Source organism: Macaca thibetana, chromosome 4 (genome assembly GCF_024542745.1).
Source record: "Macaca thibetana thibetana isolate TM-01 chromosome 4, ASM2454274v1, whole genome shotgun sequence".
Lineage (NCBI taxonomy): Eukaryota > Metazoa > Chordata > Mammalia > Primates > Cercopithecidae > Macaca > Macaca thibetana.
The window spans coordinates 77,430,287-77,454,651 of record NC_065581.1 but is presented as its reverse complement, the minus strand read 5'-3'; the positions used below and the strand labels follow the sequence as shown (position 1 = coordinate 77,454,651).

The 24,365-nt window shown below is 35.8% G+C and overlaps 2 protein-coding genes across 9 annotated transcripts in view; one reads left to right on the top strand and one right to left on the bottom strand.

Moving 5' to 3' along the window:
* The window catches only part of HMGN3 (high mobility group nucleosomal binding domain 3), a 1,231,743-nt gene that overhangs the window by 197,413 nt on the left and 1,009,965 nt on the right, over positions 1-24,365 (top strand). The window contains exon 1 of one of the 4 annotated variants that reach the window (XM_050789661.1): positions 19,136-19,139. The exons of the other annotated variants lie outside the window; for them this stretch is intronic. The gene's annotated coding sequence lies outside the window, so the exon portion shown is untranslated. Of the gene's footprint in view, positions 1-19,135; positions 19,140-24,365 lie in introns of those variants that run through there. 4 annotated transcript variants of the gene reach the window in all.
* BCKDHB (branched chain keto acid dehydrogenase E1 subunit beta) overlaps positions 1-24,365 on the bottom strand; it is a 245,436-nt gene that overhangs the window by 138,738 nt on the left and 82,333 nt on the right. For all 5 annotated transcript variants that reach the window (XM_050789636.1, XM_050789639.1, XM_050789635.1 and 2 more), the window contains 2 exons: positions 13,883-13,980; positions 11,689-11,799 (listed from right to left, as the gene is read on the bottom strand). In XM_050789636.1, the coding sequence (XP_050645593.1) occupies positions 11,689-11,799; positions 13,883-13,980 (209 nt within the window). The remainder of the gene's footprint in view (positions 1-11,688; positions 11,800-13,882; positions 13,981-24,365) is intronic.

Genomic DNA, 24,365 nt, shown 5'->3' with positions numbered 1-24,365 from the left:
ATACTTAAATATAGAGATTCTCTAAAGACAAATTCTTCAACTTCTCCAAAAAACCAATTTAAAGCTATTCAGTACAAAATACAGACCCTAAATATTATCTTGATAGTGTTAGCAATCTTAATAAAAAATGAAATTTATAGTAGTCTAAATTAACCCCAAGAAAATTTTTTAAAAAATTTAAAGCTAACAAATTAGAATTAAATTTCTAATTTAATCTATAGGTCTTCAGAACATGTTTTGCACCATTCCCAAATACTTAGTGATTAACACCCAGGTGCAAATGCCAAGAGTAAACAAACTTGGTCCTTCATCCAATTACTAAGGTTGAACTCTTTCCCCATTCCAGTTCTACAATTTCCCTTTCCTTTTCTGCTGAAGACCTCTGCTCCCTGATCCTCTCCATTCCCACTAACCCTGCCAGCCTTAGTGTCTGTCTTGCTATTAGCCAGTTCCCCCAATGAAGTCTTCTGTAGCAAGAATGGAAATAACTGAGGTGAAAGGATGGGAAGAAAGAATGCTAAATCGAAGGACACTGAGCCTTCCCTCTCAGCTACAGTCACTCCCTCATGCCACAGCTGAATTACTTCTAGCTCCTTTCCCCTAAGGCCTTGTCCTGCTCCTATGATAGCCTACCCCTAAAGTATCTTGAGACTAGAGATGCCCAATATATACTCAAAGAACATCTATTCATTTCTATGAGTACATCTTCATCTTCTACTATATAACATATGTTTAAAAGAGAAAGGAAAGGGAAAGCAGGAGAAGGAGCTGGAGAGAAAAATGGAGGGAACAGAAATGAAGATCTTTTCTCTATCATTTCCTAATTTTGTTTAAAAAAAAAAAAAACTTCCCAAGAACTTCAAAAAGGCAGGAGATTACTTTGGGCAGAGAGTTGGGGGCGGGGGGGGGAAGACTGGGAGGCAGTATCTTGTAAGAGGGTGTATTTGAACAGAGAAGAACCCTCATCTAAAGCAGTGCACAGTGTCTGCGATGGCTATGAAATTCAACAGGACAGACACAGTTTTAAAAGCTGCTACACAAATAGTAACTCCCATCTATTCAGAAAATGTAATTATCCATAAAACTCATTTCTTAGAAATTAAGCATAGCTGAAGTTTACTGTACAGTCAATTTCACTCTGCCTTTCAAAGTAGATAAATTGGTCCTATTCTAATAAGAATTCAAATAAATAATTTCTGTATGCCATTATGAAACACAGACAACCATTAAGAAAAATCAAATGCAAGGTCAAAGCAAAACTTAAAACTTTTAAATAAATATTTCAATTTAGAATAAACTAATGTATTTATTCATAGAATACTGTTCTAAAGTTACTTTTTAAACTTTTTTATGAGCACCAAGAATAAGAAAAGCACCAAATTGAAAACATTTTAATATTACAACAGTTTTCATAGCATTGTTAAGCTTTCTCTTGCTAATATTTTTAACTTTTCAGCAAGTATTTATTGAGCATCAATCCTATGACAGTCATTGTTGCAGGTACTGGGAATTTTTTAACCAAAGACAAAAATCTCTGCTGTCATAGAACTTGGAAGAAAGATCAACAATGTAAATAACAAGAGTACATAACATTTTAGCTCATGCTAATCACTACAGAGAGGAGGAAAGAAGGAAAAGGTGAAAGGAAGTCTTGATGGGATTCAGCATCAAATAAGCTGGTTAAGGAATGTTTAAAAGAGAAAGGGAAGGGAAAGCAGGAGAAAGAGCTGGAGAGAACAATGGAGGGAACAGAAATGAAGATCTTTTCTCTAACATTTCCTAATTTTGTTTAAAAACAAAAACAAAAACACTTCCCAAGAACTTCAAAAAGGTAGGAGATTGCTTTGGGCAGAGAGTGAGAGGGAGGGAAGGCTGGTATTTGAGTAGTGCCTAACAGAACGATGTTGCGGGAAGTGAGGGACCCCGAATGGAGGGACTGGCTGGAGCCACAGCAGAGGAACATAAATTGTGAAGATTTCATGGACATTTATCAGTTCACAAATAATATTTTATAATTTCTTACACCAATCTTTAATCTCTTAATCCTGTTATCTTCGTAAGCTGAGGATATACGTCACCTCAGGACCACTGTGATAATTGTGTTAACTGTACAAATTGATTGTAAACCATGTGTTTGAACAATATGAAATCAGTGCACCAGATAAAGAACAGAATAATAGCAACTTTAAGGGAACAAAGGAAAACAACCATAAGGTCTGACTGCCTGCGGGGTTGGGCAAAAAGAGCCATATTTTTCTGCTTGAAGATAGCCTATAAACGGGTGTGCAAGTAGGAGAGATATCGCTAAATTCTTTTCCTAGCAAGGAATATTAATATCAATAACCTGGGAAAGGAATGCATTCCTTGGGGGGAAGTCTATAAACGGCCTCTCTGGGAGTGTCTGTCTTATGTGGTTGAGATAAGTACTGAGATTTACCCTGGTCTCCTGCAGTACCCTAAGGCTTATAAGGGTGGGGGAAAACTCCGCCCTGGTAAATTTGTGGTCAGACCGGTTCTCTGCTCTCAAACCCTGTTTTCTGTTGTTTAAGATGTTTATCAAGACAATATGTGCACCGCTGAACATAGACCCTTATCAGTAGTTCTGCTCTTGCCCTTTGCCTTGTGATCGTTGTTGGACCCTTATCAGTGGTTCTATTTTTTTCCCTTTGTCCTGTTCCCTCAGAAATATGTGATCTTTGTTAGACTCTTATTAGTAGTTCTGCTTTTTGCCTTTTGAAGCATGTGATCTTTGTACCTACTCCCTGTTTTACACCCCCTCCCTTTTTGAAACCCTTAATAAAAAACTTGCTGATTTGAGGCTTAGTTGGGCAACACAGTCCTACCAATACATGATGTCGCCCACAGCGGCCCAGCTGTAAAATTCCTCTCTTTGTACTCTTTCTCTTTATTTCTCAGCCGGCTGACACTTATGGAAAATAGAAAGAACCCACATTGAAATATTGGGGGTAGGTTCTCCCGACAAAGTAACAGAAAGAATGAAGGGAGTATCTGGGTAAAGAACATTTTCTAAAGGGTGGATGGGTGGTGGGATGTGGAATGCAATTAAATCGGGTAAATTCTTGTAGGCCATGGTAAGGAATTTGACTTCCCTCTCAATGGGAAATCACTGAGGCCTTTTGAGAGTAGAAGGAATATGATATGACTCAGATTAAAAGTATGAACTCTACCTACGGCAAGGAAAGGTCAGAAGCGCAAGACAGTTGTTAGGCGGCTATGGCCAAAACCCAGGTGAGAAATGCTAGTGGTCTGGAGCAGGATCAAGCAGTGGTCAGATTTTGGAGATATTATGTAGGCAAAGCCAGCAGGATATGCTTTGGAATTTAATCTGGGAGGCAGGACACACCAGAAAAAGATAAATTAAAAAGACTGTATGGTATAAAGGCAAAGTCTTATACATTTTAATGATCAGCATAATTTAATCTTCAGGTAGAGTTTAGACATGTCAGAATTATAAGTGTCAGTTTTTTCTTCTCTACAGATATGTAAAAATCACCTAGACCTTGTAAATGATTGTGCTTCAATACTTTTTTGCAGTGTTGTTATGTAGTTGATTCTAGGTTAAATGACAATGATGCTTGAGAATCTGAGTTTCTTTCAAAGCCTTTTGTTCATTCTCCTGCCAAAATCAAGTTCTTATTTTTGAAGGCAGCTTCTCTGAATTCCTCCTTATTTAAGAAAAATCTTCCTTTCAAGCTTGACAGCACCTCAAAAGCTATTCGGCCTGGCCACTGCTTTGTTAACAGTGCAGCTCACTTTTTAACTCATTTTGAATGCGGTCTGCATGTCAGCAGGAAAGTCCATTAAAGCCCATAACCTTAACCACTGTTCTTACTCCTGGGAAGGCTTGGGAGAGAACAGCCCTACTTATGAGCTCCTGTTTCACATCAGCATGACAGCTGAGCTGAGATGCAGGGAGAAACTGAAGGAAGGGTGTGGACAGAGCTGCATGATAAAAGGAATCTCTTCCTGGCTAAGGACACCAAGGCTCTCCCTGAGTCCATAAAAGGGCTCACTATAATGTGAAGTAAGGGAAATGAATGAAACAGAAGATAGTGCTTCTTTTTATTTAAAAAAAAACTTTTTGTTCAAGTTTAACATATATACAAAAACGGTGCGCCAAATGACTGTTCTGCTCAATTTTCAAAACTTTAACCTGGATAATCAGCACTCAGAACAAGAAACTTACCAGCAACCCATAGCCCTTACATACTCTTCCAATTATTAACCACTCTCATGATAATCACTAGCCTGACTTCTAACACCATCAATTAGTTTTGTCTATTTTTTACCTTTATATACAAGAAATCATTCAGTATGTACTTACTGGTGTCTTTGTGTTTGTGAGATGAATACACATTATTCCATTACATTTTTAGTTCATTTATTCTCATCACTGAACAATATTATATTTACTTATTATTGATCCATTCTCTAGTTGATGAGTACTTCAGCAGGTTACAGTGTGGGGCTACTAGAAATAATGTCCCTATGAACACTTCTGTATTTTTTTTTTGTATATTTCTTCATATATACACATACAGGATTGGAATTGCTAGGTTATAGGATTCAGGTAGATACTGCCAAACAATTTTCCAAAATGGTTGTACAAATTTATATTACCAACAATAGTCTATGAGAGTTGGATTGCTCCATATTCTTGCCAACACTTAATGTACCTTTTCAAGACTTTCACTCATATTTCTATTGGATATTAGTCTTTCTTTTTGTCTTTTTTTTGATTGTATAAGTACTTTATATTTCCAGATGTGAGTTTCCTTGAGTTTCTCCAAATCTGTAGATTATCTATTTACTCTCTTATTGGAGCCCGTTGGATGAATAAATTTTCTTAATTGTAATGAAGCAAAATGTTATCAGCCTTTTTTTAATGTTAGTGTTTTATGAGTGCACAAGATCACATGAACATATTCACCTATGCTTTCTCACAAGAGCATTATTTTTTCTTTCATGATTAGATCTGCAACTCAGCTGTAATTGATGTTTGCGTGGTAAGAGTTAATACAATTATTTTTCACAGTACCCAAATGAATCAACATCCTCTATTGAAAAAACTACCTTTTCCTCTCAAAATTGCAAAGTCACCTTTGTCCTGAATCTGATAACCAGCAGGTCTGTTTCTGGACTCTTATTTTATTCCATTGGTCTATTTGTGTATTTTTATACCTATATAATGTTATAATTACTACAGCCCTAATAACACATCTCAACATTTGATAATGAAGTCTCCCAGATTTGTTCTTCTTCAAGATTGCTCTGGCTCTTCTTGGCCTTACAATCCACTAACATGCTATACGCTTCATTTTATGGGCCTTTAATTTTCCTGAATAATATTTTGTGATTTTCTGTATAAAGTTCTGACATACGTATCAGTAAATTTTTCCCTAGCTTGTCCCAACATCAAGAGGAAAGCTGTCAAAATTTCCCCAGGAATCATAATTTTTGCTGCAGGCATTTTGCAACTACTCTTTGCCAGAGTAAGATAATTACCTTCCATTTCTAGGTTGCTATGAAATTTTAATCATGAATAAATATTGAATTTTAATAAATACTTCTCTTGCATTATCAGGGTAATCAGGTTTTCTTTCCTCTTTTCTGTTAATATGAGGAATTGTATCAACCGCTTTGTGAATATTTATGAACATTATCTATGTGATCTACATTTATTTTAAAAGTTGTCTATAATTTTCCTTTCTTATACTGTCCTAAATAGGTTTGATATTAAGATTATGTGGGCCTTATAAAAAGAATTTGAAAGTTTTCTCTTTGATTCCACTCTCCGTAAGGGTTTGCACAAGGACTATATTTTAAAGAATTCACGAATAAAGCCATTTGGGCCTGGGGTTTTCTCTGTATGAGAGGTAATAACATTACATTTAATTTTTTAACAGATCATGACTCTTCAGTCAATGTTGTATCAATGTTGAATGACTTACATTTTTCCAGGAAATTGTCAACTTTACTCAAAACTTATTTGTAAAATTATTCATAACATCCTCTTTATCTTACCACTGTCTGTGAGCTCTTCATCATACAAACACACATTTGTCATTTGTTTGCACCCTAGTTTTTCCATTAGTTAAAAGTTTATCAATTACATTAATCTCTTCAAAGATCTAAATTTTACGCCAGGCGCAGTAGCTCATGCCTGTAAACCGAAGATCTAAATTTTACTTTATTAAATTTCTCTACAGACTCAATTTCAGTAATTTCTGCTCTTGATTACTTCATTTCTTCCACTTTTTCTAGGTTTGATTTTCTTTCTGGAGATGGAAATTCAGATCATTAATTTTTTTAATTCTTATTCCTATTTCCTAAATTTATATATTTACAGGTATAAAGTCTCCTCTGAGCATGGCTTAAGCTGGTTCTTGAAACTTTTGATATAATGTACCTTAATCATTCAGTTCAGTCTCTTCTCTAATTTTTGAGTTTCTTCTGTAATCCATGGTTATTTAGAAGCAAGGTATTTAATTCATAGAAAGTTGAGGCTTTTCTAGTTGTCCTTTTCTTTCACTTGATTTCTAACTGAATTCCACTATTGTTAGAGAACATAATCTCAATGATTCCAAGCTTTTGGAATTTTTTAAGGTTATTATTTATGCCCCAGCATTTGGCCAATTTTGACAAATGCTACATATTCTATTGATAGTTTGGTGCGCAATTAGGACAACTTTACAAATTGTTTTGTTCAGATCTTCTATACACTTACCAAGATTTTGTCTGTTTGATTAAGTAAGATTTAAGAGGGATGTCTTAAAGTCTCCTGCTGTAACTGTGAACATGTTCATACCTCTTCTGTTTTCTTTGTTTGGTCTATTGCTTTATTTATTTTCAAACTATGTTATTAAGGATGAAAGAGACTTAGGATTATTATATTTTCATGGTGGACTGGTCCCTTTGGCATTGTGAAATGTTCTTCTTCATTTCTAGTAGTCCTTTTTGCCTTAATGCTTTATTTGAAATTGGTATATCTACACCAACTTTCTTTTTCCATCCTTTCATTTTCAACATTTTGATGTCCTTATATTTAAAGTATGCCTTTTTTTAAGCTACATGTGGTGGTGGTAGTTGTTTTTCATGAAGTCTGAGGATCTTTAGACTTTTACTAGGTTTATTTAATCTTTTTGTATTTAATTACTTCTATATTTGGGTTTATATCATCTTATCATCTGTTATCTATTGACCCATCCATTTTTTACACTTATTTCTTTATTTTGGATTAACCAAATATTTTTATTAATTTATAGTTCTCTTATTAACTTGCTAGCTATGCATTCTTTCGCTGTTATTTCAGTTGTTACACTGGAGATTAAAACTTGTATGCTTAATTAAAACCTAATTAGAACATTACACTTCATAATAATCCTAGAACAATAGAATATTTTAACTCCATGTAAGACCCCCTGGCTTTTGTGTTTTTATTGTCTTACATTTCAATTCCATATATTTAACTTAAACTTCACTAAACTTAAACTTTCACAGAAAATTATCAGTACTGTTTTGGACAATCAATCCTGAGCTACAGTGTATGCTCTCTTCCATATTTTCTTTTAGGATCATTTTCCTTCTGCCAAAGGGAGCTCCCTTGCAGTACCTTCTTTTAGTGAGAGCCTGCTAGTGATAAATTCTCTCAATTTCTGTTTGCCTAAACTATTTTTTTTTCATTTTAATTTTAAAAAGATATTTTCACTAAGTATAGAACTGTAGGCTAGCATAGTCAGCAATTTAAGATGTCATGCCATTGTGCATACCAGGTGTGGTTTTCTTTGAATATAATCTTCTTAAACATTAACAAAGCTTGTGTAATGATGTTCTGAAACTTTCATGAGAAATTTTTTTTTTAGATATTGTTGCTGATTTTCTCTCTTTTCTTTTTCTGGAATTCAAATTGTATATAAGACATCTTTTGACCAGATCCCAAATGTGCTTTATCCTCTTTTCTGACTTGTGCTTCAATGTGGACATTTTCTATTAACTAGCCTTCCAGTTCATTATTGCTATCATCTACTGAGTCCAATATGTTATAAGCCTATTCATTGAGTTCTTATTGTCAGATACATATTTTTTTGATGGCTCCACAAAGTTTACTTGATCCATATACGTACATGTACACACGCACACACCCAATTTTCTAAGTAATTCTCTACCCTCTTACCTCTTTTGTTCCTTATTTTCTCTGTGTTCCTAAGCATAACAATCAAGACGTCCTTGTCTGCTAACTCCAATATCTGGATCAGCTGTGTTTCTGCTTTTTATTATTTGTTTCCTCTTTGTTATTGATCAAATACTCCTGTCTCTTCATCTACTTAATAGTTTTTTATTGAATGCTGGTTTATAGAAGTTCCAGATAATGAGAGGATTGACTCCTTGCTCTGCTGGGCAGATAGAGTAAAAGTACATAATTCAAGAAAAACTCAAAGGGGTAGAGGCTGTGTTGTGGGTTTGAGATGACCTGGTCTACATCTGGTTTGCCTCTAATTGTAAGACCTAACTCTCCATGGCTTTCAGTTGAGAGTATGATTGGTCTTTGTCACTTCATTATCAAGTGATAGCTTCACTTTCCAGATATTTTCTACTTACCTTTCACCATTTACACCTTTAGAATTTGGCAAATATTTTGAGAGAAAGTTAAAGTATGTGTCTAAATCCCCTCAAAATTTCAATTTTGTCACTACAGCCCCACAAAATGAGTTCTATACACCTGGATTCTACACACCTGGTTGAGACCAAATAGCAAGTGTAGCCAACTAAAAAGCAGTTATAGGTCATCAGTTTCAATGTGCCATTCATTTCAGGGCTTTGAACTCACACAGCTGATTCTCTTAAGCCAATCCACTTTTACACACACACACACACACACACACACACACACACACACACACACACACACACACACACACACACACACACACACACACACACACACACACACACACACACACCCCCCCCCCCCCCCCCCCCCCCCATGGCACAGGGTAGGTATCTGTCTCTTAAGCACCTCTAAACTCAAGAATTTTCTACTGTGCTTTTCAGAAGTCTCCAGCTGAGCTTTTTAATATCAGGGTCAGGTATCTGTCTCTTAAGCACCTCTAAACTCAAGAATTTTCTACTGTGCTTTTCAGAAGTCTCCAGCTGAGCTTTTTAATATCAGGGTCAGCACTGAGTGGAAAAACTAGCTGTGGTTTCTAGGCCCATTTAAGTCTCTAATTTTGTAACTCCCTTGAGCAACAATCAAAGACTCTGCTCCTTTCTCTATCCCTGAGTAACTATTTATGTTGTTTTATAACTTCCAAACCATGCATCAAGGATTAAGCAAGAAGTATGAATTCCTCAAGTGTCCCAGAGTCATTTTAGTGTGTAGAGTATGTTAATGTATGTGTTCAACAAATCATTTTTGCTTTTAATATGCTTTCTTTTCTCAATTAGGCATTCCAAAAGATATATATTGGGGTTTAGCTGACACATAATGAATAAAACTGAGGGATCTAATGAGTCATAAGACAAAAACAACTGATAAAACACAGCTAATTAAAAGAGATTGTAACACAAATTTTGGTTACTATAGAATTTATCAAGATGAATTTAAAAAGCTTCACTCTGGGGGAAAAAAATCCCTCATTTTCAATATAAATATTTGGTTATAGGGCCCTCTTCTTTAAAATCATCTCTAAATCCTAGGAGGAAAAAGCTAAGTACCAAAATTTTACCTCTTTTGATACATCAAAAGAAAACAGGAGAGGTACCATCATCAGCAATGAAGAAAGTCTCCAATAGATCCAAAGCAATCAAGAAGCTGGCTTTCACTGTCACAACCGGATGAAAGCATCCCAAAACAAAACAAAATAATGATGCTAATAAGTCAGAGGTCTGATGCATCACTTTCTCATTCAGTAGAGATCACTTGTCTCCTCTTTCATCTTTCCCAGTAGGATAGAGCCCTAAGGAAAATGGATCTGCATTCTAGGATAAGACAAAGATGCAACCAGTAGATTTAATACAGTGATGCAAAAGCAAACCGATATCGATGTAAATATAAACAACTTCACCCTTCTTTCTTCCCCTCCTCTCTTTGCTTCCACAGTTGCCAAAATGAAGTATTAGTATACTTGTGCTTTACCATAAGCTGCTACAAAAATGCTTTTTGAATGTTAAGGTTATATATATATATGTAAATAAAGTTCTAAAAGTGCTTGCTCTGACCATATGTAAATGCCCCCCACACTGCACCATGATAAAACATCATATCCCCATGTAAAACCACCATCTACACTAAAAATACAAACCCCAGGATAAGTAGTGGATACATGTTGTAAACAAGAAGCCAACTCTAGTTTAACTATAATTTGGAACATTTGGCTATTTGAAAGAAAACCCGGTATCTGACTTGATTTGAAAATGCCTGCAAAAAGCATTAAATTATTTTCATGAAGCTATGAATAACTCAGTCTGAAATATTGCTCTTAATTACAGCAACTACAAATAGAATGGCTCAGGATATTGTTGAAACCATTTGTAAGCATGTCAAGTGTTTAGATGGTGTCAAGTGAGTCTTCGGAACTTTGTTACTATAACAAATCTTACATCTTCTACTAAATTATAAAACATCTTCACCTAAAAACATCCCAGGCTACACTTTTACAGCAGTAGTATCTGCATGCTATTTTCATGTAACTAATCCAAGAAATAGCCTGTAAAAGCTATGAGAATGCCAAAGCTCTTAAAAGTGGTAAATATAAAATGCCCTGTGTCTTACGACTATAGCAGTAAATCAAGAAAAAATAATACATGTCATTGTTTCCCACAATTTTACATGTAATTGTACGTGTATCTATTAATCGTACATATATCTATTGTACTTATCTATTAAGACTAGGTACATATAATTTACAATACATGTAGCTAGTCTTAATTGATAAGACTATTACAAAAAGAGTGCTTAACCTTCTTTGTATCAATATGAAAATAGATGCTTCTTAAATTATCTTGACATTGGTGTGAAAGACACTGGATATAAAGAGGTAAATGAGAACTAAACTATATTCTTAAGAGGGAACTAGCTATGTAAATCTTAATAGTAAAAAGAAGACCAATGTAATCAGGCCAAAGGTCATGAGACTACTTAGATAGAAACTGTACATTAGAGCAGCCAGAATCTCCACACAACCCTTAGACTGTAACCCACAGTATTAAGACTATATACAGAGTTATTTAAAAAAAAAAAATTCCATCCCCATTACTTTTGGAGAGAAGATAAATGAAAATTCAGCCAAATCACTTAACTTACCTGACTAAATTAAACCTAGCTAATTGAACCATAACTAATAAGAAGTCAAAAACACAGGTGCCTTCGGCATCCTTGATATCCTCCATGACTCACACAACTTAACCCAAGGTGACTGCATAAAGGACCCCGTTTTGTAGTATTTTAAACAGAGAAAACTACAGGAGGAAAAATAAATTCTATAGCGATTTGTTTCCTTGAGCATGAAGCTGTTTATACAACTTTCTTTCATGCTGCAAATTTAAAACTTTTAAATCAATTGAAAATGCTCACGTAGCTCACAATTTCAAAAGAATGATTTGCAAATATACAACATATTTGACCAAAGGTTTCAGGGAAATGACATTCTATCACCATTATATTCATACCTTACAAACTGTGTCCACATCCCAAGGTATTATAGTCCTCAGATCAATGACTTCACAAGATACTCCAAGCTTTTCTTTTGCCATGGAAGCTACCTCCCGGATCACATGAACCTGAAACAAAGAGAAAAATATGCAGAGAATGACTACAAAGGTTCCAGCTTCAAAAACTAGTTGAATGCTGACATCACTATTAGAGATAGTATTTAAAGTCTCAGGAATTGATCTGCATGAAGAATTCATAAATTTGTTTTAAATATGTTGAATCCCATATTCTGCAAAAATAGTTAAGTACAGATATCTAGAAAACAGAAAGAGGTGCTTAGAGAGAGAAGTCAGTACCACAGACACTGATTACAAAGATGGCACACAGAAGGTAAATGAAGTCAAACGAATAGGTAGAAAGCATGTAGAGGGAGAAGTAAAGGGCAAAAATCACGAACATTTAAGGAAAAAATGGCCCAAGAGGAAAGGAAGGAAGAAAGAGAGGGAAGGAGTGAGGGAGGGAGGGAAAAAGGAGGGAAGGAAAGAAAAAAAGGAGATAAAAAGAACAGTTAAAGAGCTAGAAAGAAAACCAGGAGACAGTGTACTGCAGAAGCTTAAGAGGAAGATTTCACAGGGATAGCAGCCAGTATCATATACCATAGCAGGAATAAGAGCTGAATTTAAACAACTAGAAGATCAGTAATGTTGACAAAAACAGTAAATTAGTGGGAATGGAACTCACAGGTACAAGAATATAACGAAGTTAAGAAATTAAATATAGACAATAGAAAACAGTTGTTCAAGTTCAGCGTTAAAAGGAGGGAGGTGTAAAGGGATTTAAGGGGAAAATAATTCTTTAAATAGTGAAGAGAGACATACTTTTTAAATAAGAGCAACAAGAAATGGAAAATTGAAGATGCAGGAGAGAGGGACTAGCTAATAGACTACAGTCTTGGAGAAGGAAGGTAAAATGGAACACAGTCTGAAACCGATTTGCAGAGGTTGTTATGTAAACCAGACACCTCTTCTTCAAGACAAAGGGAAGAAGGAAAGAATCTGAAGCAAAAGGAAGAGCAAGCTATGTGAGTTAATACCTAATACACCCTAACTTACCCATTAAAAAGAGAGGTAAGGTCATGAGCTGACAGTAACAGAGATGTGGATTAAAAAGTGGACAGAAGGACAGCAAAGAGGTTTGCCACACCCACTAAGGACACTGTCAATGGGATACAACTCACCAAGCAGCAGAGTTACCCCACTGAAGGTGAGAAACCATGAGGACTGCAGCTCTCCATGCCAAAAATCAAACGGAGAGGAGAGTAGGAGCTTTTGATATTGAAAACCATTCTTGTTATCTTCTTTATATTGTGTTGCCCTAAATTTCCTAAAATAAGGATTTCCTTTATGCAGAAAAATAAAAACTGACCATATCTTTAAAAGAAGGAGAGAGAAGAAAAGTGGAAGAGATAGGAGTTTATGGCCAGAGAAAAAGTTGGGAGGTAGAGCAAAGTGACAACAAGCCTGGGGGAAAATGAAGTGGATCAGTAGAGAGGGTCACTGGAAAAAAAGACAGATATGGAATTTTGAGTCTGGACCAGTGGATGGGTACACATGGCCAGCAAAGTAATCATGAGAGATGGCAGGAAATGTAATGAAAAAGATTATAGCCATTTGCAGCAAAAGTAATGTGGGTATACACATATTTCAAAAGAAATGTGTTTTTAATTAATACATCGTTGTAACATATTTATGGCCACCACATGTGTATACATTTTAATATATACAGACATCTCACCTTCACTCAGAAATCAGTACCACAGACTTTCAGTTATAAGATGAGGAAGTTCTCAGGATCTAATATACAGCACAGTGACTAACGCAAACAATAGATCTGAAGTGTCCTCACCCCCACCCCCACACACAAAATAGTAACTATGTGTGGTGATGGATCCATTAATTAATTTGATTATGGTAATCATTTCACAAGGTATGCATATATCAAATCATCACATATATACCTTGAATATATATAATTTCATTTGTCAATTACACATCAATAAAGTTGAGGGAAAAAAGAAATTAGCATCAGTAGCACCAGATTTAATCTGAAATATAAAGAAAACATTGTCTTCAATTTTTCATGTATCAGGATTTAAAATGAGAGCTTCCAAGCACAACATAGGTTTTAACAGTTGGGATCAATGCTACTCACCTGAGTGCCCCAGGCAACAAGAGTAACATCACTCCCTTCCTGTATGACTTCGGCCTGGGACAATGGGATGTTGTATGGTTCTATAGGAACCTGTTCCGCTAAATACAGAACAGGAAAAAAAAAAAAAAAAAAAAAACAGTTATTTTTTCTGAGGTGACACTTGTGCATAAAATAATTTATGAAGCTCATTGTAGCAAAGCTTTATTTTATTTATTGTTTCTCTAAATTCTATATTACTTAAAACAGAAACAGCATTTACGATATGGCTCTATGACATTACTGCACAGATGAATAAATGCAATATAAATGTATAAAATGCAGCAGCTATCTTGGAACAAAAAAATAAACTTTAGAAACTAAAAAAATCTTAATAAAGAAGGAACTTTAGTCAGTAAGAATGTATCAATATTGGTCTATTAACTATAATAATTGTATCCTACATGTATGTAAGATGTTAATAATAGGGCAAACAGGGTGTGTGGTATTTAAGAACTCTGTACTATGTTCATACTTTTTCTGTAAATCTAAAATTGTTCTTAAAAATTGTTATTACCTGTGATAAAACTTTATTAAGTTGAATTAAGTTCTCAGATCAATTTTCTAAAAAGTAGCAAATTTATGGGGGTTTGGGGAAAAAATAATAGGGTCAAATTTTAAAGTAGATTGTAGTTTTTCACCTTATATCTATGAACACTTCATCAATCACAGCCGCTGACAACACCTTAATTTTCAAAACTGAATACTGTAGACCTTAAAAAGATAAACTAAATCAGCTCTACCAAGCCAAAAAGAAGCCACTGGTATCTGAGAGAAAACCATTTTATGACTTCTCTGCCCAACCAAGTACATGCAATATAGAGATGACTGAATCTGGGAGAAAATTATAAATGGAATTTCAAAATAAAATTGAGTATGAAGTTGATGAAACTGCACAGTTATGCTGAGAAGGTTTCTTTAGTTTTTTGTTTTGTTTTTGTTTGTTTGTTTGTTTGAGACAGGATCTCACTCTGTCACCCAGACTGGAGTGTGGTGGCGTGATCTGCAACCTCTGCCTCCCAGGCTCAAGTGATTCTCCTGCCTCAGCCTCCCAAGTAGCTGGGATTACAGGTGCACACCACTACCCCCAGGCTAATTTTTGTATTTTTAGTAGAGATGGGGTTTCACTGTGTTGGCCAGGCTGGTCTTGAACTCCTGACCTCAAATGATCCACCCACCTCGGGCTCCCAAAGTGCTGGGATTACAGGCGTGAGTCACCGCGCCCGGGCTTTTTTTTTTTTTTTTTTTTGAGACAGAGTCTCACTCTGTCGCCCAGGCTGGAGTGGAGTGGCGCAATCTTAGCTCACTGCAACCTCTGCCTCCTGGGTTCAAGTGATTCTCAGACTCCCAAGTAGCTGGGATTACAGGCATGCACCACCACACTCTGCTAATGTTTGTATTTTTAGTAGAGACAGGGTTTCACCATGTTGTCCAGGCTGATCTAGAACTCCTGACCTCAGGTGATCCACCCCCAAGGCTCCCAAAATGCTGGGATTACAGGTGTGAGCCACCGCGCCTAGCCATTCTTGAGTTCTTATGTGAAAATACTATCAGTGGAAATGCTGGAAAAAACTGTTGTTCCCTTTTGTTCATTTTCCCCATGGACTTTTTTATTTTATATATATATTCAAAAAGGACAGAAGAGTAAAATTAAAGTAAAAGCCTCCCTCTGGAAGGCTCCCAGTTAGCCCTTCCAACTCCACCATCCAGAAGTAACCAATGCTAACAATTTCCCAGGTGTCTGCTGTAGACAGCTCTCATTCTTTCTGGCATCCAAGATTCTGAATCCTCTTCCTACATTTGGTAAATCCTCTACCTTAGGAGGCAGGGCCCTTTGTCCACTACAGAAGTGAATTCCACATGCCTCCCCGCTAAGGTTCCTCTGCAGCCAGGGCACAAAACATGGGCTCTGGCAATCCAACGCATCCACAGCAGACTCTGAATTGGAAGCTGATGACACAGAAGAGCAGTAACTGTCTAGAATTCATTCTGGAATACTGGTAACAGTGGAGGAAAATCCAGCATCTAGGCTTAGTGGTATCACGGATTCAGACTGACAGTTGCCAGGGCCTCTTTGCAGAACCAGTTATTTGGGGTATTGCTTCTAAATATATGGCCTCTAAACCTGATTCTTGGGGATTCCAGAAATCTGCGAGTTATTTATTTAACCTTCAATAAATTTCCTTCTGCTTATACTGGAGAGTTGATTTCATTTGCTTGAAAACTAAGAACTGATTCCATATCTACTCAGATATTTACCATATGCTAGTGTACACATACATAATCTTTTTTCTTTTCACAAATAGAATCACATCATATATACTGTTCAGAACTCTTCTACAATCTGCATTTTTTTCACTCATCAATGTATCTTGACCATACTTCCACGTCAAAGTAGTTTTTAAAATCATGTTTATAAGTAAAAACTATTAAATGTAATGGTGCTTTATGGGTGATACAGCGGTGAATTTTATTCCTTGTTTTTTTATAGATTTCCAATCCAATGACATTTATATAACCAGTGTCAGAAAGAGGTGAATATCATTTAAATGATTAACATACTTAAATAAAAAAGAAAACAGTAAAATCTATAAAATTACATTTTTTAGATAAATCCCGAAACAGACAATAATTAAGCTAACAAACCTGGAACATAAAGCAGTGTTAGAAAACTTATAAGTATTAAAGAACTTCTTTAAAAGTTTTTGTGTAGCTCCCAAACTATGTTGAGTCAGATACTTCCACTGTCTAATTGAGGGGTGGGCTAACTATAGCTGCAAGCTGATTTTTTTGGAAACAGCATTTCATTGGCTCACAACCATGCCATTGATTTACACAGTGTCTACAGCTGTTTCTACCCTACAACAGCAGAGCTGACTAGTTCCAACAGAGACAGTATGGTCCACAAACCTAAAATATGTATTATCTGTTTGTTTACAGAAAAAGATTGCCAGCCCCAATTGTAAACAGTGCTTTCAGAGGTTAATTCCAGCCCATTCATTGATGGCTTAACCCCAGTATTCATTGCATGGACAGATGGATAGACGGATGGATGGATGGATGGATGGATGGATGGATGGATGGATGAATGGATGGACAGATGGATAGATGAATGGACAGGCAGGTAGACAAATAAACAGACAGGGAGACACACATTACCACTGGAGTAGTATATTCTACTTAGCAGGTCTTAATTGTTAAACCAAAGTGAGGGTCAAGAACAATGCTGATGACATAGGACAAACACACCAAAGATAGCACATAGGCTCCTCGTCATCATCAAGTCTCTCCCCTGGCAGCAACATCTGAATGCCAGTAGACAAGGCTGAAAGCCAGTACACACTGCATCTTACTCATAAGTGGCCATGATTCAAGAGTCCTGTCTTTCCCGCCTTGTAAATCAGTTGCCAGCTGGCAATTAGCAAATCCCTGGAACACACGACTCTTAAGGGCTGGCAGACCACAAGAAATGGGTTGGCATCTTGGCCCACTTCCTTTGTCAGGTTGCCAGTGAGTGATTAATTGCTCTATTGTCTTAAATAAATTACCCCAAATAATAAGGCCTCATTATTTTAACAATTAACTAAGGAACAACAAAACAAACCAAGTTTTATTCTCTATTTTAAAAACACCATACTGAGAATAAGAAAAAAAAAAAAAAACCTCTTCTTAGATTTGCTTAAATGTTATCCTGAGAACAGAATAAGAATTCATTTAAATATGTCAATTTATTTAAATTTGGCAAACAAGTCACCTGGAGAGCAAGCTAGAATTCATAGGTACTTCTTAGTCAAATTTATTTTAAAACATATTTATTCCAGGAAAAGACTGTTATTTCAAGTTAGCTTTCTTGCATTCCTACCCCACGGCTATGTGCTTTGTAAAAGAGAGCAGGTGACAGGAGTTAGAGCACAAATCTTCAGAAGCTAAAGAGCACCACACACAGTCATATTACAGATTCCTATTTTCACAGAAGTGGGACGAACTGATGTCACTCCATTTCACCATATGCTGATTACATTAGAATCTTAGAACTAATAAGCATTCCTCAGATAAACACTTCAGCATCAGATAAATAGTGACAAAATGAACAACTCAGAAAAACAAGAAATCTTTTCAAGGCCAAAATTGTAAAAATGCAATTATCAAACAGGATAGATTTTTTTAATGCATATTCTCATTCACACTACACATTCACTTAAGAGATTCATGGTGTGAATTTGCTCATCCTTGGCCCCATTCTATTTCCCATCCTACTTTTTTCTTTCAGTTTTCTTCTAATTTGCTATATTGCTTATAATCCATCTTAAACACATTTTTGGAAGAGGTGAGGTGTCTAAATAATATATATATATTAATTATACCAAGTTTAATATACATTTTTCATTTAATAGTTGCTACATATTCAATATATGCAGGCATCATGCAAGATACTGGAATATGAACTGAAAAACTGAATTGCCATTGAGAAGCACACACTCGACTGTGAGTTACAAAGATGGAAAGAGATTTATCAGCCAACAAATAAAAACATAATATAGCAATGGGAACAAACTGCTCTGGGAATCTAAAGGGAAGCAACAACTTGGTTACAGGGATAGAAGGTTTCATCACGGAGGATACAACTGCTGTGGGTCTTAGAGACAGAGGTACTTGACACAGGAAAAATAGGATATTCCATAAAGAAAGAAAAGGTATGTGCAAAGAAATTGACGTGTGAAATCATGTTTATGCTTGTGTATACATCTACAAAATCAGATTTACATGATATTTCAAGTAAAGGTGAATACTGAAATTTATAAATTATATTCCTAAGTCCCTAGACAGCACTTTCCAATCCTTCTGATTTAATATATTAATAACTTGTGCAGAAAGCATCTGCAAGAAAATAACAACTCACTCTTAACAACACAAGCTCCCCTGTGAAGCACACTATTACCATTACAGAGATAATAAGGTCATTTCTCTGCCCTGTCACTAATCTGCAGTAATGCTAGTTTCCCCACAAACATGAAACTCGGATAGGGCTTTATTTATATTGCATTACACGTGAAATAGTGAGAAAACATAAATGTTCTCTTTTTAAAATGAAGTCAAGTATATTTCTAAAATATGTTAGCTCATGCTGTCTGATTCTAACAGCATATTCGAAATCTCCATACCTGAGAAAGCCTATCTGGTTTGTTAAAATTCAGTCTAATGGGGAAAGGTAGGAGGGGGGTAAATCCACCCAATCAGAAACCCAGTTGTGGCTTTGTCTCCGCATCTAATGAGTTTGGTAGTCTCTGACAAAATATTATATTATTTTTGTGTCCCAGTATTCCACCTGTAATCTTAGGACCATTATTGGAACAAAAACATGAACACATTAAATTAATCAGCTCTTAGGAAGAAAACATCATCACAATTTGAAGTAATTCAATGGCAGAGCCATTAAGGCTATGAAGAAGAGCTATTCTTATCACTATTATCATTTTCTGTATAAAACTGATAATCAACTATAAACTAATATCGGATTTCTATTTTACAACTGTCATTTTCTGAATTAGTAATCTCCTTTCAGCTTTGAGGTTATTAATCAGTCTTTTTTTTTTGATAATTTTCACTTCTATACCAATAGTTACTTTCAGCACTAATGCTAGAGATAAGAAAGAATACATGAACAAGAAAACTAAGTGTACTTTCTTCTAGAAATCACTTTTAAATTATTCCCTAAGCACAGCTGTACCCAATCTTTTCCTCCCCTCTTCACCTTAAATTATTGAAAAAAATCTAATGATTAACAGTCTATATCAACATACTATTAAATAGTATGTGGATTTAACAGATTAAATCCACATACTATTAAAAATACTTGTTTCTCTCTCCAAGTAATCAAAAAAAAAAAAATCTGTAGAATTGTCCATGATGGCAAGAAGATACCATCTAATTAGAAGATAAAATTAACTTTCAATAAATAAAATAATAATTAAGTGCCAAACTTTGGTAGTACTGAACCCATATGATTATTGAGAGCATGTTTGGACAAAATAAATTGGTACAAAAGTCTCAATGTCCCAAGGGAATAAACCAAAGAGGTCTCCTGGGAGCAACAGTGGGTGAGGCTCCCACAACATAACATAGACTTTCAAGCCATAAGTATGACAAAGTTTTACTGAGTATTATGGCAAATGGAAGGCAAAGAAGTGAGAGATCAAATGAAGTAGAGCAAATAGAGAAAACCATTTTAAAAAGGCAAATCTTGAAAAATAAATATAATTAGATGTACGAAGGCAAAAAGCTGGCATTCTTAGCAGTGGGGTACATACTCATAACAGAAGAGTGAAAATAAGTAAGCTGGGCACAACACCACGTCATCTCATATGAAGCATTGAAATGGACACTCTATCACTTCGACAATATTCTTGCCAAAAAGACATAACTTGAGTTTAATCACGAGGAAACATCAAACAAACCCAATTTGAGGAGCAGTCTACAAAAGAGCTGACCAAATGTGGTGACCATGACAGACAAAAAGGACAAGGAACTATCTTCCCCAGAATAAAGGAAACTTAGGAGAAAGAACAATAAATGAAGACTCTGGATAGAATCTCAGTCCAAAGAAAGGACATTGGTGGGGCAATTAATGAAAATGGAATTAAGTGAATAGAGCAGTTAATAGTATTGTATCCATGCTAATGTCCTGATATTTATCAATATTACTGTGGTTATTTATGAGGTTAACATGGGGGAATGCTGAGTGAAAAGTACATGTGAATTCTTCATACTATTTTTGCAATCTTTTTGTTTGAATTACTTCAAAATAAAAATTTCAACAAAATTTGTAATATTAAACTCAAAAACAAAAATGAGGTTGACCTACCTTAACAAGTCTCCATTAGACGGTTGGGAAAATAAGTTATGATATAATAGAAAGTATACCAAATTTGAAAAGTCACTGAAAATCAACTATGAGAAACTAGGACTAATGCAAGGCCTGACAGAGACACTATACATTGATACTTCCTTGTGAAACAAATTCTATTTGGAAATGCTAGTACAAATAAAGAAAATGAGGATATTAACAAAGCTCTCTAACTGTAAAAGAAGCAAAGCCACATTTGGTATTCTATTTATGACCTCCTTATCTTCCTGGATAAATTTAACTGAGTTCTGAATATCGAGAGACATGAATATATGAAGATGTAAATTCAGTATCTGCATATGCCAGTCAGCATTTTGCTAGACACTCTCGACCACTAAATGAAAAACAATGACCAATCAACAGTCTAAATATAATTATATCAAGTCATAATCAGCTAATACCTTGCATGTAACCAGGAGACTTTTTTTTTTCTGAGACAGAGTCTCGCTCTGTTGCCAAGGCTGGAGTGCACTGGCACGGTCCCAGCTCACTGCAACCTCCACCTCCCGCGTTCATGCAATTCTCCTGTCTCAGCCTCCTGAGTAGCTGGGATTATAGGTGCCCGCCACCACACCTGGCTAATTTTTGTATTCTTCAGTAGAGATGGGGTTTCGCCATGTTGGCTAGGCTGGCCTTGAACTCCTGACCTCAGGTGATCCGTCAGCCTCGACCTCCCAAAATGCTGGGATTACAGGCGTGAGCCACTATGCCTGGCCAGGAGACTTCTTAAACTGAGATACTTTTACATATAAAACATGATTTTAAGGTCGTAAATGTTTTATACTGTTATTGCTTCAGAGGGTAATGTTTTCTTATTATCACTGAGTAACACTGAAAAATTTAAAAAAAAACTCATCTGTTATTTTTAACCGAACAGCAATATTAACTTGAAACATAAAGGCTTGGACCCATTTAAACTCAAATGCAGTCCAATTTTTTTCTTCAATAATCAACTGGCAAGTCACACATTTCCAGTTCTTTTGCATAATGAGATAAATTAGGAATCTTTTCAAAATAATTGGCAAATATTTGCTGTGTGCAGTGGGTCATGTCTTTAATCCCAGCACTTTTGGAGGCCGAGGTGGGCAGATCACCTTGAGGTCAGGAGTTCGAGACTGGTCTGGGCAATATGGTGAAATCCAATCTCTACTAAAAATACAAAAAAATTAGCTGGGCATGGTGGCACACACCTATAATCCCAGCTACTCGGGAGTCTGAGACATAAGAATCGCTTGAACCTGGGAGATGGAGGTTGCAGTGAGCTGAGATCACACCACTGCACTCCAGCCTGGGCAACAGAGCAAGACTCCATCTCAAAAAACAAAAAAAACAAGTTGGCAAATATAAATCACAAAAGTAATGAGATGATAAGGCACCTTCATATTTCTTACAAAATTTCCAAATTAACTTCATTACATTTCCCTGTCTCATTTAATGTAAACAAAAAAAGAAGCTTTGATGACACTAATACTCTATAATATGCATCAGTATATTTAATACACAACACATTAAAATTTGGCCACATTTATAACACAACTTGTTCAATCTTTGCAATTACCCTTACGGTTTTTTGTTCGTTTGTTTGTTTACTGTACTCTCTAGTATGCAGTATTTCATAGTGTAGGAAAAGTTCTCCTATCACCAATTTTAATGGCAATTGTTTGTCTTCCATGTTTAATATATTTGAATTCCTTTGGTAAATATTTTCCAAAGCATTTTCTATAGCAAAGAGTTACACATATAGAATAAACTTTGTTTATAGGGTATAAATTGTACAAGGGAAATTGGAAAACTGACAAAAAAAATTGAACACTGAATGAAAGGGCGATATTTTAAAGCCATTCTACATCAGCACATAGAGTTTAAAAGGGAAAAAATATCACCTAGCAAAAAGAATTATACAGAGACAGAAAAAACATTTCAATAAAGTGCATCATTATTGTATGAACCATTAGGGAAAGAAACTGCTACTTAAACTGATACACTTTATAGAATTTTTATTTTATTGTTATTGAAAGAAAAAATTGTAGACTTACTTAGATATGGGTTTTTATTATCTATCACCCTGACACAGGCATAAAAACAAAACATAAGCAAAATAAGTTGGTTTAATCAATTCCTAAAATTCATGAAGAAATCCAAATGTAATTCTTCTCACTCTTTGACATATAATCATCAGTGTCCACATTTCTCCAGAGAATCTCATTTTCTGTGTCACCAAGCACATCAGTGATGCAGTGCTTTTTTAAATGAAGTCATTAAAAAATTAAAAGATTGATGCTAGGCTCTCAAGCTAGCTCAGCAATTAGGCACAGCCTACTTTAGACTCCTGCTTCCAAGGGTTGTTAAACTACTGTGATTTCCCACTTCCCCCACCCTTCTATCTCACCACAACCATTTAGCATCTCCTTGTCAAAAGTCTTCAACTTGTAAAAAGAGACACCTTCTCTGGTGTCTCTGGAATTTTATTCTAAGCTACATTATGATTTTTATATTGGTACATAAGCAGATAACATCAACTACTGGCCACTGGATGAGATGACTGCAACATGCCATTGTTTTTAAGTCACAATCCAGTATCAGAGAGATTAAAATATAAGGGGGGAAGGGGTAGCTTAGAATCAATGAAATATAGTGGCTTCTATTGGGTAGATGACTTTAAATCATTGAAATATTAGTATATATGTAATATATTTTTCACATCATGCTTTTGGTAATGTAAGTCCCTCGGTTTTCATAAGTCCAATATTACCCATGAGGAGCAACAATTCCCACTGGACACCAAGCATGAGCTGTGTCCACTGACTTCCTAAATGCAGACGAGACAGAAAAAGTCACTGGGACACACTGACAACAAAAGACAATTATGTTCAGGTAAGAAAGATATATAGGGAATACATGCTATATTTATTAGACTGCAAAATTCCTTATTGCATATCCAACATTAAATGATAGCTGTTGATTTCATTGATGAACACCCTCTTCTCAAGGGCAACCTCTCCAGAAAAATTTAATTTAATTCAGGGAATCTGTTACAAAGATGTTGGAAGGGCTAGGGTAACAAATGGTGAAACAATGCAAACCAGGGATGATTGCATGCAAACAATGCAAACCAGGAAGCAGCTACCATCTCCGAGCCGGACCCAACAGCTCACAGGAGCCACTATCAGTGCTGGAACCACCACTGGCTGCTGCTGAGCAGAGCCATCCCTATTAAATGTCCTACCACCAACATCACTGCCATCTACACTGTGGAACAACAGTCACTGCAGCACAGCACAGTCTCCTCAACTGCCACTACCAAAGCTGCCTCAAACACCACAATAGCTTCCTTTCTACCTTCCTCCCACCCTCTAATGAAAGTCAGCTGGCAAGGGGGTGAAGAAAATACAGTTAACTTGTTTCCAGCCCATGAATTACAGAAGAAAACACAGAAGGGCAAGTGTGAGGATGACAGACAACTAACAAAGACCCAACAGAGATTTAAATTATAAATAGCACTTAGATGAAAAGGTCACCTTTGATGAGAAATAAAGACTCCAA